Here is a 17,886-nt window from a genome sequence, read left to right as displayed (position 1 = left end):
ATAGAAGATAGGAGCAGGAGTAGGCCATTCGGCCCCTCGAGCCTGCTCCGCCATTCAATGAGATCATGGCTGATCATCCAAACTCAGTACCTTGTCCCTGCCTTCTCCCCATATCCCTTGATCCCTTTAGCCTTAAGAAATATATCTAACTCCTTCTTGAATATATTTAATGAATTGGCCTCAACTGCCTTCTGTGGTAGAGAATTCCACAGGTTCACCACTCTCTGGGTGAAGAAATTCCTCCATCTCTGACCTAAATGGCTTACCCCTTATCTTTAGACTGTGACCCCGGTTCTGGACTCCCCCGCCATCGGGAACATCCTTCCTGCATCTAGTCTGTCTACTCCTGTTAGAATTTTATAAGTTTCAATGAGATCCCCTCTCATTCTTCTAAACTCTAGCGAGTATAAGCCCAATCGACCCAATCTCTCCTCGTACGTCATTCCTGCCATCCCAGGTATCAGTCTGGTGAATCTTCGCTGAACTCCTTCCATGGCAAGAACATCCTTCCTCAGATAAGGCAACCAAAACTGCACACAATACTCAAGATGTGGTCTCACCAAGGCCCTGTACAACTGCAGCAAGACATCCTTGTTCCTGTACTCGAATCCTCTCGCTACGAAGGCCAACATACCATTTGCCTTCTTAACCGCCTGCTGCACCTGCATGTTTACCTTCAGCGACTGGTGCACAAGGACACCCAGGTCTCGTTGCACTTTCCCTTCTCCCAACCTATTGCCGTTCAGATAATCTGCCTTCCTGTTTCCACCACTCATGGCCAACACTCCTAATGAGAGCCATACTGCCATGAGGAACCTCATCAAGCAGACCATCGGGGTGCTCAAGCAACGGTTCTGCTGCCTTGACTGTTCGGGAGGAGCCCTCCAGTACTCGCCGGAGCGGGTGTCCCATTTCGTGGTGGTCTGCTGCATGCTCCAGAACTTGGCCATCATGAGGGGGCAGCCCTTGCCACCACAAGTTCCGGGACCATCTGAGGAGGAAGGAAGGAGTCCGGGAGAAGGCAGACAGCAGATCTCCGTTCTGGATGCGCATCATCAGGCTCTGGTTCTAATGACTGAAACCCCAGATCCCTGTTGCTCACCACTTGCCCATCTTGCCATCCAAAACAAACATTCCAAACATAATTTAGAAGTTTGTCAAATCCAAATCAAAACATTAACATCAGCCAATCACCCTTGTGCATTCCCTTAGTGTCTGTCTTTGGTGTTCCTTTTCCTACTCTAGTGCTCCAATGAAGTGCTCCCTCAGTGACTGCAGCATGGCTGGTGGAAGGCTGCTGACTTTCATTGGGGAGACTGCAGATGACCTTGCAGGATGACCATGAGCAGCTCTGGGCCTAGAAGGCCCGGCTGTAGACTGCACCAACTTGGCATGGGTGGCAGTAGTCTGGGCTGGCTGGATGACTGGTGGAGTGGCTTTGGTGGAAATGCTGTCATCCTGAGAGAGGACAGTAGGTTCTTGAGCCACGGCCACTCCCCCGGGGCAGCACCTCAGCATTCCTAGCCATCTGTTGGAGGACAGATTGCTGGACTGCTGATACCCTGCAAGCCCCTTTCCACACTCTTAAACCCAGCCACAATGGCAGCACTCTGAGCTTTCACTGCAACACTGAGAGTTTGGGTCGCTTCTGCCTGTGCTGCATTGGAAGCTGCAACATCGCCCACCACACCCAGGATCATGGTTGGGTCTACTCTCATGGAGTTGCCCATCATTTCCATCCTGGAAATCACGGGCTCCAAGCTCTGCACAAAGCCCTGTGCAGTGTTGGAGCTGAACTCCTCCATGCTCCTTGACTATGACAGGAGGCTCTCTGGCAGGCTTGCCATTGCACCAAGCAATTCTGTGTGCGTGCCCATCACCCTTCTTCTGAAGGCCGCCCCATCGAGGTAATTATCTGAGTCCTGTGCAGCAGAACTCGTACGCGAACGCACCGTCTGGGCATCTGAGCTACCATTTCCCCCTGGCCTGGCTGCAGCCCTCTCATGCCCGGTAACTCACCAAGTGCAAGAGAAACGGAAGTGTGTCTTGAGTGTGGTGCAATGTGTTTCGGTGATGTGCTTGCCATGGTTGAATAGCTGGCAGTGTGTACAAGGTGTGAGATGCAGTAAGTCTTGCAGCAGTGGTAAGTGTGTGAGGGTGAGGTGAAGCTATGCTCGTGAGGTATGAGTGGTGATTGCTAGAGATTGTTGGTAGGTGAGTGACGGGGGTGTAGTGCATTGAGCTGTGTGTGAGGCTGGTGGTGCAGATGGTGGGATGTGGCATTTGAAGATGCATTCACTCACCTTGACCATTCGTGTGAGGTCATTAAACTTCGTGTGGACCTGGATCAAGGTGCTGGGGACAACACTCGTCATACTGACAGCTTCAACTATCTCCTCTCGGCCTTCTGCTGTTCTGCTTTGAAGGCCTCCTGCTCCCCTGCGGGTAGAGGACTTGATGGTGTCTTTGAACCCCCAGGACCAAGGCTTCTAGTGCCGCATCGGAAAATCTACTCGCCCTCTCTCTCGACTGTTGGGCCATGGCTTTCCCCACAATGATAATGAGGTGCTTCGGCAACAAAGCATCTCCCTTTTAAGTAGTACCGAGAGCCTAGGCCAAACTTTATTGGCCAGTAGACGGCACTAGATATTGGACCCCTGTTCAGCGCTAAGCCAATCAGCAGCGTGTTTATCGCAAAGATCAGTGCTGCAATCATTATAGTGAGCAGGTGGCACGAATTTTGCATGCTGCCTGCACCACTTTGAACGGACAAGTCACATCGTGCTTTGTGCTGCCCACACCCGTTTTGGACCTTATCTAGTTTCTAGGCCAAAATATAGAAAATAGATTTTTGTTTTATCACTAACCTTTTATAGAGAAATTTTAATTCAAAACCTCTGGATACCATGTGTGATATTTTGAGCAACTAGATAAAATATGAAAGGCTGTAAAAAGTTTGATGAAAGGAAGTGATTGGCAGGTACCATTTAACACTGAAAAATGTATGGTAATGCACATTGGTGCTATAACTTTATTGACAATAAGTAAGTGATACTACATAATGTGCATCAGTGGTGGGGCGGGGGGGTGCGCGGTCAAACTTGCATGCAGTAGCTGATCAGAAGTTACCTGGATCATCGCTATATATGGCACTGAAAGCAAGGGCAAATATCTGGTTAGAAAACTGTAGATAAGTAAAATAAAGCACTACTGAAAGTTTGGAAACCGTGCACATGCTAGGTTAAGTTTTTTGAGAACTAATTCAGAAAAGCTTTAATTAATGGAAAAAAATTATGAAAGGTAAGTAAAGGTGATTATTGTTTTTTCTGGCTCTAAGAGGAAAGTAAATGTTCTAAATCTCATCTCTAATAAAAAGAGATTGGATGGGTTGTTGGGGATGAGAGCAATTGATTAAAGTATCTAAAATAATTTAAAGTATTTTAACCTGTACAAGCTGCAAGAAAAACATAAGGAACAGTAGTTAAAGGTCACTGAGAAATGCTGCTACTGTACCTTGAATAATGATATGCATGTATGTCCCTGTGATTTCTCAGCATGGTGAGCTTCTGATTTAATTTATTTTACTATGGGTTGGTGAACATTTAGAAATGCATGGGCTAAGCAAGGACAGCCAGTACAGATTTGTTAGAGGCAAGTCATGTTTGATAAACTTAATAAGTTATTTGAAGAGATGGCTGATAACGAACACATTGGATGTAATGTAAATGGATTTTTAGAAGATGTTAATTATGATGCCTCACAAGAAGCTTCTTAGTAAAGGGAAGATTGGATAAATATTTGAAGCTGAGGAAGGCTGTGGGGAGAGGGCAGGATAGTGGGATTAATTTTGGATTGCTTTAGCAAAGAGCTGACACAGACACAATGGAATACATTACCTTTGTGCTGCGAACTTCTGTGGAAAAGCTAGAATCAATAGTTCTATTTTGAGACATCATTTTTATTTGTTCAGTGGAGGTCGGAATAACTCTGCATCCTAATAGCATTATTCTGCCCTCTTTTTTTCCGGAGAAGAAAGGGAACAGCATTTGTCCACCTCTTGGCTAACATCCTGTAGTCAGACAGCCTGTGAACAGAGTCCTAGAGACATATGGAGCAGCAAGCCTGCCATGGATAACATATGAAGCAGAGGTGGAGTGACCTGCAAATGTCTCCTCAATGTATATTACAGTGCCACTGACATAGAGTGCCATCATAATGAATCGGTTGCATTCAAAAGGAAAATGAGCATACTCTTGTCCCAGTAAGGGAGACGTGTGCCATTAAGTGCATGGGGGAGATGAAATGGTTGATGTAGGTTATGAGAGAAGACCTAAATGTTGGAGCCACCTGGGTAGGCTAACCTTTTCTTCCTCCCACGTATTTGGATTTCTCTGTGATACGTTATTGACTCGTGAAATATTTAAATTAATGTTAACTAACTTGCTGTATATATTGACTCTTATTTGCACACAATTTATTCTGTACATTACTATATAAAATTAGATGGCCAAGTTCCTGTGATTTTTAAAAGTAAATACTTTAAGATGGCTCATTTTAGAAGATAACTTATTTCTTACTCTTGTCTGCTCCATGCAAAATAAACATCTACTCATGATTTGCAAGAGTTGTTAAGATGCATTTTGACTCTTGCTTCCTGTAGTATTTTTTTTTCTATTTTGTTTACAGCGCACTGGAGATACAAAGCCAAATTTCTTCCAGGATTGTCTGATGGAGGTGTTTGATAACCTTAACTGTCACATTCAGAATCCCATGCTCTTGGATGCTATTCTCCAGCTTATGGATCGGGGAACAATGGTTCTCACCACAAACTACGATAACCTGCTTGAGATTTTTGGTCAACAACAAGGCAAACCTATGGAATCTGTAGATCTAAAGTGCAAGGACAAGGTTTGTAAAATGAAAATGATGGGATTCTCTTTGCAAGGCACAGAATCATCTTTTTAGATGCATCTTGCAGTGGGAGCTACAGGAAGTGACCTAAAATGTGGTCCAAGATTCTGAAGCAGTTTTTAAAGATAGGTCGAGATGTAACAATGTGGAAGGTTTTAGGAAGAGAATTCCAGAGTACAAGGCCATGATGGCTGAAGTCCGTGCCCCGATTGTAAAGTGGAGGAAGGATGCATAATAGGCTAGAGTTAGAAGACCAAAGGATGTGAGCTAGAACTTGGGGCTGAAGAAGTTTGTAGAGGCATAGAGGGATTTGTAAATGAGGACATTGATTTTAAAATTAATGTGTGGGAGGAAGGGGAGTCAGTGGAGGCTGGCAAGGTCAGGGGTGATGGCTCATTTGTACTTCATAGAGGTCAGGATGTGGCTAGTGGAATCGTGAATGAGTTAGAGTTTATGTAAAGTGGAGTCCAGTCAGTTGGAGATGGAGAGGGCAGTGGGGGAGAAGGTATAGGGCAAAAGGAAGGGGCGAGTACAGTGGAGGCAGCTGCATGGATGGCCTTGGTTTTGGTGATGAGAAAGTCCATCAGCTCCTTGTGCTTAACGTCTGAGGTGAAGGGGGCAGGACAAAGACATTTAAGGAAGTTGGTAGTTGTAGAAAAAAGGAGCCTGAGGTTTTTGCCCTCCATGATGACCCTGGAGTACTGGCTAGTTTTGGCAGAGGAGAAAAAAGCACAGTAATGCTTGTTGGGTTAAACCAGCTCTAGAGATAGATACTAAGCTGGTTATACGTCAGATATGTTCAAGTTTGCACCTTTCAGATTGAAGATGTGGGTTGTACTAGGATTTACAAGTGTGGAAGTCTGATAGTTTTGCTGGGAACAGGAACATTGAAGATAGAGGTAAAGGCGGGGTTAAGTGAGTTGACAGTTGCAAAGCTGTCATGATTGGAGGGCCTCGTGCATGGGATTTGGGAGTTTGAGAGTGCGATTGTAAGTGACTTGAGAGAGAAGTTTTTTTCATTGGTGATGGTGAAAGTACTGGAACTGAAGGAAGGTAGGGGTTGTGAGGGGGACAAAGGTGAGATCAGAGATAGCTGTATTGGTGATTGAAACCATAGGTGTAGAGAGGCCACAAGATGTCAAGGGATAGCTGAGGGTATGGGTAGGGATGTGTATGTAAAGGGTAAGATTTAGAGAGGAAAGGAGAGTGGTACATTCTGAGGGGAGGAGGTTAGGGAGCTGAAGTGAAGATTGAAAGGATGAGGAGTTACTTGGTGCAGAGGCTAAAGGAAGGAAGACATGAGAGGATGTCATCATGAGGCTTGCTAGAGTAATAGATGGCAATTATTTTAAATGAGATGCAAGGAGGAGAAGGTGTTGGAAAAGCAGTGAGAGATGTGGCAATTGGGATTGCTGCTTGGAGAGAGGCTCCAATAGATGCTATGGTGGACTTAGCGTAGGATGCTGAGGGAGGAACAGAGTGAAGCCATCAGTCCGCTCATGCGGATAGCAACAGGAAAGAATGCAGATTGAGGAGCGATGGGTGGAAGCAAGGGACAGGGAAGGTTTGAAGTTAGAGGAGAGATGAACGAGGTAATAGTTGGGTAAGGGGAAGAGGAGGAGCGGAATCCAGGAAGGGACATAGAAGTAGCGGGCTTGGGTCTGAAGCAGCATCCAAAGTGTGAAAATGGACATACAGTGGGGGGGAAAAAGAAGAAAGAACGTGTGTTTATATAGCACCTTGTGTCTTAAGGATGTGCTCAAGAGCTTTACAACTTTTGAAATGAAGTCAGTTATGAAGCAAAATTTAGCCCGTGATCCTGCATCTTCTTGATTTAATTTTCAAACTGTTTGTGCATTTGTAGGTGGTTCAATGGGCAAGAGGTCTACAAAAATACAGTGTCCTTCATATACATGGACTATTCACAGATCCCTGTGGCCTGGTCTTGGACCCATCAGGATACAAGGATGTAATGTATGATCAAGATTTAATGGTAGGCATTGATTCAACTTTTTCTAAACTAACATTTAATTTTAAAGTTTTTCAAAGGAATACAAAGTGAACGATGAAACAACAATTCAAAAAACAAGTGTTAACAACTATGATAACGTCAAAAATAAAAGCAAGCAATAGCCTAACTTGGCTCTAGAGATGGTGAAGGAATACTTGGTAATATTATGGCAGATAAATACAAATGGGAAGGCTATCGGTGCAATATGCCTCATACACAAGTAACTTATAAAATATCAATTAGGGGTCCTTGTTACAAGTTAGATTCTTTTTCAACATATTTAAGCAGTCAGAGGTCTCCTACCAATGGAAGCCGATGTCATTAAAAAAAATTCTTTGCCATATTTCACAGAATCACAGAAACCCCACAGTGCAGATAGAGGCCATTTCGGCCCATCGAGCCTGCACCGACACATATCCCACCCGATCCCCGTAACCCCTACACCAACACATATCCCACCCTATCCCCATAACCCCACGTATTTAATCCCCCTAACACTAAGGGTCAATTTATCATAGCCAATCAACCTAACCCACACATCTTTGGACTGTGGGAGGAAACCGGAGCACCCGGAGAAAACCCACGCAAACACGGGGAGAATGTGCAAACTCCACACAGACAGTCGCCCGAGGCCGGATTCGAACCCGGGTCTCTGGCGCTGTGAGGCAACAGTGCTAACCACTATGCCACCGTGCTGTTTGGATTATCAGAGCCCAGAACTAATAATTAACTTCTGTCAATCTGGATGATGGATACTTTCACATCTTTAGACCACTTTTACAGACTAAACTGTCGTTCCAGGTTTATTTACAAATAAAATGATTGACGCAATTAAAAGAAATGGGCAAAATACACCTGCCTTTTTGTAGTGTATTGCAATGTACCGGTTCTTTTGGAGGAATCTGTCAGACTGCTCTTTCCTTGGTGCCTAGTCTGCATTCTGCAAGTATATCTTTTGGGATAAGATGTTATATGTTGAGTATGTGAGCTGCCAGTCTTACGCCTCATTTGCACGAAACAGGTGAGGTGCGGATGCCAATCAGGCATCCCAAAATAGCTCGCCGGTCAGGGCCTGGCCTGCTCCGATACATGTAGGCCCGGGGAAGGGGGAGGTGAAGTGGAAAGGGCCAGCTTGGGCCGATTTTTATGGAGCCAGGAGAAGCTACTATGGCATTCAGCGCACGTCCAGGGGAAATCGGGCACAGGGGTTTGCAACCCAGAATTTGTTCTCCTATAATGGGTGGAATGATGTTGAGTTTCTCACCCTACAAATCTATCTGTCATAGCAACATTCATTAACTATGCTGCCTTGCCATCAAAATGTCTTTCTCTTAACTAATTGCTGATCCAAAAGAATAGCCACTATTTAAATACATCACTAAAGAAAGAAATGGATATTCTTGCAACAGATTTGATTTAACTCATCAAACTGCTGGACTACTTTCAGCTGTATGAAACTCCATGTTGCTTATACCTACCTGAGAGGAAATGAACTAACCGTTCCTCCAGATCGTCTTTGTCAGGCTTGGTTGGGGACAGAGTGACTTGGAACTTAGCAGCTTTAGTTCTAACATTAACTGTATAGCTATTTTGGGGTTAAATAAATGCATTAGATTATGATGTATTTTACCATGGAGATCCTGCAGGATCACTGAGTTGATTGGAACTATGCCGTTTATTGAATTATGGCTCTGTAACCTGATTAGTCTTTGAAAATAACATAGAAGTGGATTTTTGTCTTAACTGCCTGGGTGAGAATCTGGCGGGATGAATTGCACACCCTTTATAAAACCCACCTGATTTTCATACCATTGATTTCAATGACAAAAATCTACAAATAGAGTTTGATTACACCCAAAAGAATAAAACACCTGCAGTGTAGTGAGGCCTGTTTCTTTCTATTAAAACTGTCATTTTGCCAACAAGTTTCTCTGCATGATGAGTGCTAGGCTTCCTGCATTGTTTAGTGGATAGGTTCGGCCTTGGGGCCCCATTCTTCATTTTTGCATAAGATTGAGTTTCATTTGTCCTGGACAGCTAGTGTCTAAGTTTTCTCCTAGATTTCACAGTTCTTGTATGGAAAAGAATCCGTCGTTGTTGTGCACAGGGGATTAATGTAATATATTGCAGGTACGGTAGCATAGTGGTTATGTTACTGGATCCAGAGGCGCGAGTTCAATTCCTACCACGGCAGTTGGGGAATTTAAATTTAATTAATTAAATCTGGTATCAATAATGGTACTATCAGATTGTTGTAAAACCCATCTGGTTCACTGGTGTCCTTCAGGGAAGGAAATCTGCCGTCCTTACCTGGTCTGGCCTATTATGTGATTTCAGACCCATAGCAATGTAGTTGACTCTTAATTGCCCTCTGAAATGGCCTAGCAAGCCGCTATGAAAAACAATAATAATAATAAAACCAGAAGGACCAATCAGCATCGACCTAGGCACCGGCTTCGGACATGACAACGGTACATCCAGCCCAATCAACCCTTCAAAGTCCTCCTCACTAGCGGTCCCACAGACTAGTCAAGCAACATAGTCATACTCACAGAATCATACCTTTCAGCCAATATCCCCCCAGACTCATCACCATACCTGCATATGTCCTGTTTCACGAGCAGGACAGACCCACCAGAGGTGGCGGCACAGTGGTATACGGGAGGGAGGGAGTGGCCCTGGGAGTCCTCAACATTGACTCCGGACCCCATGAGGTCTTATGACTTCAGGTCAAGCGTGGGCAAGGAAACCCCCTGCTGATTACCACCTACTGCCCTCCCTCAGCTGATGAATCAGTACTCCTCCATGTTGAATGCCACTTAGAAAAATCACTGAGGGTAGCAAGGCCACTGAGTGCGGGGGCTTCAATGTCCATCACCAAGAGTGGCTCGGTCACTCCACTACTGACCGAGTTGGCCGAGTCCTGAAGGGCATAGTTGCCAGACTGGGCCTGCGGCAGGTGGTGAGAGAACCACCGTGAGGGAAAAACCTACTTGACATCGTCCTCTCCAATCTACCTGTTGCAGATGCATCTGTCCATGACAGTATTGGTAGCAGTGACCACCGCACAGTCCTTGTGGAGACAAAGTCCCGTCTTCACACTGAGGACGCCCCCCCCATTTTGTTGTGTGGCCCTACCATAAGAACATAAGAACATAAGAAATAGGAGCAGGAGTAGGCCAATTGGCCCCTCGAGCCTGCTCCGCCATTCAATAAGATCATGGCTGATCTGATCCTAACCGCCAATCCACTATGACAGGACTATCTCCTGAATCTAACAGAATTAGACACACGAAACAGGAGCAGGATCAGGCTACACGGCCCCTGGGCCCGCTCCGAACCCACAGGGCCATGACCGATCCGCACCTAAACTCATGTCCAAATTCCTGCCCGCTCCCCGTAACCCTTAATTCCCTTTTCTTCTAGGAAACTGTCTATTTCTGTTTTAAATTTATGTAATGATGTAGCTTCGACAGCTTTTTGGGGCAGCATATTCCATGGACCTACCACCCTCTGAGTGAAGTAGTTCCTCCTCATCTCAGTTTTGAAAGAGCAGCCCCTTATTCTAAGACTATGCCCCCTAGTTCTAGTTTCACCCATCATCTGGAACATCCTCCCCGCATCCACCCGATCCAACCCCTTCACAATCTTATATGTTTCAATAAGATCGCCTCTCATTCTTCTGAACTCCAATGAGTAGAGTCCCAATCTACTCAACCTCTCCTCATATGTCCATCCCCTCATCCCCGGGATTAACCGAGTGAACCTTCTTTGTACTGACTCGAGAGCAAGTATGTCCTTTCTTAAGTATGGACACCAAAACTGTATGCAGCATTCCAGGTGCGGTCTCACCAATACCTTGTACAACTGAAGCAATACCTCCCTATTTTTATATTCTATCCCCCTAGCAATGAAAGCCAACATTCCATTGGCCTTCTTAATCACTTGCTGCACCTGCATACTAACCTTTTGAGTTTCGTGCACCAGGACCCCCAGATCCCTTTGTACTTCAGTACTTTCCAGTTTCTTGCCATTAAGATAATAACTTGCTCTACGATTTTTCCTGCCAAAGTGCATAACCTCGCACTTTCCAGTATTGTATTCCATCTGCCAAGTCTCTGCCCACTTACTTAGCCTGTCTATGTCCCCTTGAAGGTTTTTTATGTCCTCTCTCACTACTTTCCCTCCCATCTGAGTATCATCTGCAAACTTTGATATGTTACACTCGGTCCCCTCCTCCAAATCATTAATATAGATTGTAAAGAGTTGGGGACCCAGCACTGACCCCTGCGGAACACCACTGGTTACTGATTGCCAGTCTGAGAATGAACCATTTATCCCAACTCTCTGCCTTCTGTTAGATAGCCAATCCTCTATCCATGCCAGAATATTACCCCCAATCCCGTGATTTTTTATCTTAAGCAATAATCTTTTGTGTGGCACCTTGTCAAATGCCTTTTGGAAGTCTAAATACACTACATCCACTGGTTCACCTTTATCCACCCTGTATGTTACTTCCTCAAAGAACTCCAGCAAATTTGTCAAACATGACTTCCCCTTCATAAAACCATGCTGACTTTGTCTTATTAAACTATGATTATCCAAATGTCCTGTTACTGTCTCCTTAATAATGGACTCCAAAATTTTACCTACCACAGATGTTAGGCTAACCTATTAGGCTATAGTTTCCAGCCTTCTGTCTACTGCCCTTTTTAAATAAGGGCGTTACATTAGCAGTTTTCCAGTCTGCCGGGACCTTTGCTGAGTCCAGGGCGTTTTGGAAGATTATTACCAATGCATCCACAATCCCTACCGCCACTTCCCTCAAGACCCTTGGATGTAAGCCATCAGGTCCAGGCGATTTATCCGCCTTGAATCCCATTATTTTACCGAGTACCACTTCCTTAGTGATTTTGATCGTGTTTATCTCCTCCCCCCCCCCCCTATAGCCCCCTGCTTGTCCAGTGTTGGGATATTCTTGGTGTCCTCTACTGTAAAGACTGATACAAAATATTCATTCAGTGTTTTTGCCATCTCCATATTTCCCACCATTAATTTCCCGGTCTCATCCTCTAAGGGACCAACATTTACTTTAGCCACCCTTTTTCTTTTTATATAACTATAAAAACTCTTACTATCTGTTTTTATATTTTTTGCTAATTTACTTTCATAATCTATCTTCCCTTTCCTAATCAATCTTTTTGTTATTTTTTGCTGTCTTTTAAAGTTTTCCCAATCCTCTATCCTCCCACTAGATTTGGCTACCTTATATGCCCTTGTTTTTAGTCGAATACTATCCTTAATTTCTTTACTTAGCCACGGATGGCTGTCCTTTCTTTTACACCCTTTTCTTCTCAGTGGAATATACTTTTTTTGGAAGTTGTAAAATAACTCCTTAAATGTACACCACTGATCATGTATCGTCTTACCCTTTAATCTATTTTCCCAATCCACTTTGCTCAATTCTGCTCTCATACCTTCATAGTCTCCTTTATTCAAGCTTAGCACGCTTGTTTGAGATACAACCTCCTCACCCTCTAATTGAACATGGAATTCAACCATGTTATGGTCACTCATTCCAAGGGGATCCTTTACTAGGACATTTTTAATTAATCCTGTCTCGTTACACAGGACCAGATCTAAGGTTGCTTGCCCCCTGGTCGGTTCAGTTACATACTGCTCAAGAAACCCATCCCTAATACACTCAATGAACTCATCCTCAAGGCAGCCCTGCCCAATTTGATTTGTCCAGTTAATATGATAGTTAAAATCCCCCATAATTATAGATGTTCCCTTATTACAAGCCTCAACTATTTCCTGATTGATACTCCGTCCAACCGAGTTGCAACTGTTCGGAGGCCTATAGACTACGCCCACTAGTGTTTTTTTCCCCTTATTATTCCTTATCTCCACCCAAACTGTTTCATTATCCTGATCTTTTGACCCAATATCATTTCTCTGTATTACAGTGATTCCTTCCTTTATTAACATAGCCACCCCACCTCTCCTTCCTTCCTGCCTGCCCTTCCTTCCTGCCTGTCCTTCCTGATCGTTAAATAACCTGGTATGTTTAATTCCCAGGCATTGTCACCCTACAGCCATGTTTCTGTAATGGCCACGAGATCATACCCATATGTAGCTATTTGTGCCATTAACTCATCTATTTTGTTACGAATGCTACGTGCATTCAGATAGAGAACTTTCAAATGTGTTTTTTGACACTTAGCTCCTGCTTTTGCCCTTTTTATTACTTTACCTTTTACTCCATACCTTCTGCCCCTTCCTGACACGCTCTGGTTTTTCATTTCCCCACTGCTACCTAAGTCTATGACCTTCTCTGTTGTCATTTTTATTATTTGTTCTCTAGGAACCTCCCCCCCCACTAGTTAGTTTAAAGCCCTCTCTACAGCCCTAGTTATATGATCCGCCAGGACTCTAGTCCCAGCACTGGCCAAGTGAAGCCCGTCCCAACGGAACAGCTCCCTCCTACCCCAGTACTGGTGCCAGTGTCCCAGGAAGCAAAACCCATTTCTCCCACACCAGTCTTTGAGCCACGCATTTAACTCTCTCATTTTATTTGTCCTAGCCAAATTCGCTCGTGGCTCAGGTAATAATCCAGAGATTATTACTCTTGAGGTTCTGTTTTTTAATTTGACCCCTAGCTGCTCATACTCCTTTAACAGAACCGGCTTCCTAGTCCTATCTATGTCGTTTGTACCAACATGGACCACGACGACTGGATCCACCCCCTCCCACTGCAAGTTTCTTTCCGGCCCAGAGGAGATGTCCTTAACCCTGGCACCGGGTAGGCAACACAGCCTACGGGACTCTCGCTCTTGGCTGCAGAGAACTCTATCTATCCCCCTAATAATACTATCCCCTACCACTACAACATTTCTATTTACTCCCCCCTCTTGAATGGCCCCCCGTTCCACGGTGCTGTGGCCAGGTTGCTCATCCTCCCTGCAGCCCCTGCTCCCGTCCCCACAGGGAGTAAGAACCTCGAACCTGTTGGTCAAGAGCAAGGGCTGCGGCTCCTCCAACACTACCTCCTGGTTCCCCGTACCTGCCTCACTCGTAGTCACACCGTCCTGACCCTGGCCATGGGCTACATCTGAATTAATTAACTTCATAGGTGTGAAATGGGATAGATTCTGAACAAATCTAGTAGCTCAAAACTGGGCATCCATGAGGCACTGTGGGCCATGAGCAGCAGCAGAATTGTATACCACCACAGTCTGTAACCTCACGGCCCAACATATCCCTCGCTCTACCATTACCATCAAGCCAGGGGACCAACCCTGGTTCAGTGAGGTGTGCAGAAGAGCATGCCAGAAGCAGTACCAGGTATATCTAAAAATGAGGTGCCAACCTGGGGAAGCTGCAGCACAGGACTATATGCATGCTAAACAGCGGAAGCAGCATGCTATAGACAGAGCTCGGCGATCCCACAACCAACGGATCAGATCAATGCTCTGCAATCCTGCCACACCCAGTTGTGAATGGTGGTGGACAATTAAACAACTAATGAGAGGAGGAGGCTCCAAGAATATCCCCATCCTCAATGATGGCGGAGCCCAGTGTGTGAGTACAAAAGACAAGGCTGAAGCGTTTGCAACCATCTTCAGCCAGAAGTGCCAAGTGGATGATCCATCTCGGCCTTCTCTTAAGGTCACCACATCACAGAAGCTAGTCTTCAGCCAATTCGATTCACTCCACGTGATATCAAGAAACGACTGAGCGCACTGGATACAGCAAAGGCTATGTGCCCCGACAACATCCCGGCTGTCATGCTAAAGACGTGTTCTCCAGAACTAGCCGCGCCTCTAGCCAAGCTGTTCCAGTATAGCTACAACACTGACATCTACTTGACGATGTGGAAAATTGCCCAGATATGTCCTTTTCACAAAAAGCAGGACAAATCCAATCCAGCCAATTACCGCCCCATCAGCCTACTCTCAATTATCAGCAGAGTGATGGAAGGTGTCGTTGACAGTGCTATCAAGCGGCACTTGCCAATAACCTGCTCACTGATGCCCAGTTTGGGTTCCGCCAGGACCACTCGGCTCCAGATCGCATTACAACCTTGGTCCAAACATGGATAAAAGAGCTGAATTCTAGAGGTGAGGTGAGAGTGACTGCCCTTGACATCAAGGCAGCATTTAACCAAGTGTGGCAGCAAGGCGCCCTAGTAAAATTGAAGTCAATGTGAATCAGTGGAAAACTCTCTACTGGCTGCAGTCATAACTAGCGCAAAGAAAGATGGTTGTGGTGGTTGGAGGTCAATCATCTCAGCCCCAGGACATTGCTGCAGGAGTTCCTCAGGGCAGTGTCCTAGGCCCAAACATCTTCAGCTGCTTCATCAATGACCTTCCCTTCAAAATAAGGTCAGAAGTGGGGATGTTTGATGATGATTGCACAGTGTTCAGTTCTGTTGGCAATTCCTCAGATAATGAAGCAGTCCATGCCCTCATGCAGCAAGACCTGGACAACATTCAGGCTTGGGCTGATGAGTGCCAAGTAACATTCGCTCCACACAAGTGCCAGGCAATGACTATCTCCAACAAGTGAGAGTCTAAACCACCTGCCCTTGACAATTAATGGCGTTACCTTTGCCGAATCCCCCACCATCAATGTCCTGGGGGTCACCATTGACCAGAAACTTAACTGGACCAGCCACATAAATACCGTGGCCACAGGAGCAGGTCAGAGGCTGGGTATTCTTCGGCGAGTGTCTCACCTCCTGATTCCCCAAAGCCTTTTCACCATCTACAAGGCATAAGTCAGAAGTGTGATGGAGTACTCTCCACTTGCCTGGATGAGTGCAGCTCCAACAACACTCAAAGCTCGACACCATCCAGGACAAAGCAGCCCGCTTGATTGGCACATCATCTACCACCTTAAACATTCACTCCCTCCACCACTAGCGCACTGTGGCTGCAGTGTGTATCACCTACAAGATGCACTGCAGCAACTCACCAAGGTTTCTTCGTCAGCACCTCCCAAACCACCTAGAAGGGCAAGGGCAGGGGCAGCAAGTGCATGGGAACACTATCACCTCCAAGTTTCCCTCCAAGTTACACACCATCCTGACTTGGAAATATATTGCTGTTCTTCATCGTCGCTGGGTCAAAATTCTGGAACTCCCTCCTTAACAGCACTATGGGAGTACCTTCACTACAAGGAATGCAGCGGTTCAAGAAGGCGGCTCACCACCACCTTCTCGAGGGCAATTGGGGACGGGCACTAAATGCCGGCCTTGCCAGCGATGCCCACATCCCAGGAACGAATAAACAAAATGAAAGAATTCCATTTGTTCAGACAGCTACTTACTGCTTCTTTGGAAAATGGCTTTTGCATATGGTCGTATCACTTTGCAATGCCTTGCCACTTGAGTATGAAGTGTATTCCTTGTGTTACTCCCTGACAGCATGAAATCTCCAGGTAAAGTTAAAGCAGGGGAACCTTGTGGCGGACGTGTCTTTGCCCTATTTTAAATTCCGATGTGAACCCTTCAGTTGTTGAAAGGCAGATACTCGTGAATGAGTATGATGTGCTTTTGGGGCCATGGCTCCAATTATCTTTTAAGCTTTGCTGGTACTTGTTGAAGCTGTTCAAGGTATCAAGCACATGATCAGCGGAGAGACTGTTCCCTATAAAAGACTCTAAGGACTTATTTGACTTGTGTAGTGGCTATTTCCTGAGCTAATATACTTTTCGGGCGCCTTTGCACAGCAAACACCTGGAGGTATTACTGTCTTTATCTAGCCACTCATTATGACAATGTTCCAGGCAGGCCTGTAGATCCTCAAAGCCCCACTTTAAATTTTGAATGCTACTTCAGTATATTTTCTAGTTTGTAATGGTTGAATAAATGAGGAAAAATGGTAGGTTACTTATCAATGGGTAGAGTCTTATTCTTTGAAGCTCACCCTTGGCAAACAGCCACCTTGCTCTTTTTCTGATCTAGCGAGCCTTGAAAATGTAGTCTATTTTATCAAATTATTAATATTTACCATATTTAGTGATGGTGCTCACGGCTTTTTCTTCAAAATCTGTTGATTCCCAGATCTTACTGCTGCCTTCTCTGGGCTACTGGCCTCAAAATGAAGCTGGAAATCAGCAGGTGAAGAAGTAATTCATATGATTCTGCGATCAGGGTTTTGTAAAGGGACAACATCTCCAAAGCAATCTGAAATCGGCACTTGCGCAGCCCCTACGGGTGCGTACACACCCGTGGGGGTTGGAAAATCCGGCCCTATATGTTCTTGCTGTGGTTTCAGGTTTTTACACTTGAAATTTCACAAGTGCCACCACATGAGTCCTCTTTACAGAAGACAGATTGAAATAATACTTTATTGAGATGAAGCACAGCTTCAGACTATGAACTGGTGCATAAAATTTCAATAGCTTGTAGATTTTGAGCAGATTCCAAATCAAAGGATGAAAGGTCCACTTAGGGAGTGAGCAGTGACACTGTACCTGAGAATATCTAGTGTAAAAACCTGAATATAGTGACTGGCTAATACTGAACCTATATTTTTTCCTATTGAGTCTCTTTTTCTGGAAAATGGTTGAGTTGGACTCCATTTATTATGCTAAAATTCCAAACCCTACTGCTCGAGACAGCTGCTTGGCATGAAAGCTGGGATCCTGAGAAGCAAATTTGTCTTCTGGAGATTTCCAGAGTGGCTCTCTGGCACGACTGAAATAACTTCGTATTAGTGATGTCACCAGAGTGGCCTAGGAGAGCAGAAGACTGGATTAGAGAGTCACCTTGCTGGCAATCAAATTGAAGTTTGTAAAATAAAAGCCAAATCTTATTTTCATAACTTTTTTGAATGAAATGGGGTAGTTTGAAAAGTACTCCCCAAAAGCTTTTCTTTCCCACTAATTTTATAGTTGTGCTAAAACAAAACTTTGTTACCTTAGTTTTTGGGTATCCTGCAACATTCAATTGGTTT

The 17,886-nt window shown here is 44.9% G+C and overlaps 1 protein-coding gene across 4 annotated transcripts in view; it reads left to right on the top strand.

Annotated features, from left to right (window-relative positions):
• The window catches only part of LOC147106105 (protein FAM118A-like), a 70,208-nt gene that overhangs the window by 20,687 nt on the left and 31,635 nt on the right, over positions 1-17,886 (top strand). For all 4 annotated transcript variants that reach the window (XM_086008873.1, XM_086008871.1, XM_086008874.1 and 1 more), the window contains exons 5-6: positions 4,687-4,908; positions 6,776-6,904. In XM_086008873.1, coding sequence (XP_085864999.1) covers positions 4,687-4,908; positions 6,776-6,904 — 351 coding nt within the window. The remainder of the gene's footprint in view (positions 1-4,686; positions 4,909-6,775; positions 6,905-17,886) is intronic.

This window comes from Somniosus microcephalus, chromosome 16, assembly GCF_052327205.1.
Source record: "Somniosus microcephalus isolate GS21.2 chromosome 16, FLI_Smic_1.0, whole genome shotgun sequence".
Taxonomy (NCBI): Eukaryota; Metazoa; Chordata; class Chondrichthyes; order Squaliformes; family Somniosidae; genus Somniosus; species Somniosus microcephalus.
Note: the sequence above shows the minus strand (reverse complement) of the source record. Positions and strands in the feature narration are given on the sequence as shown.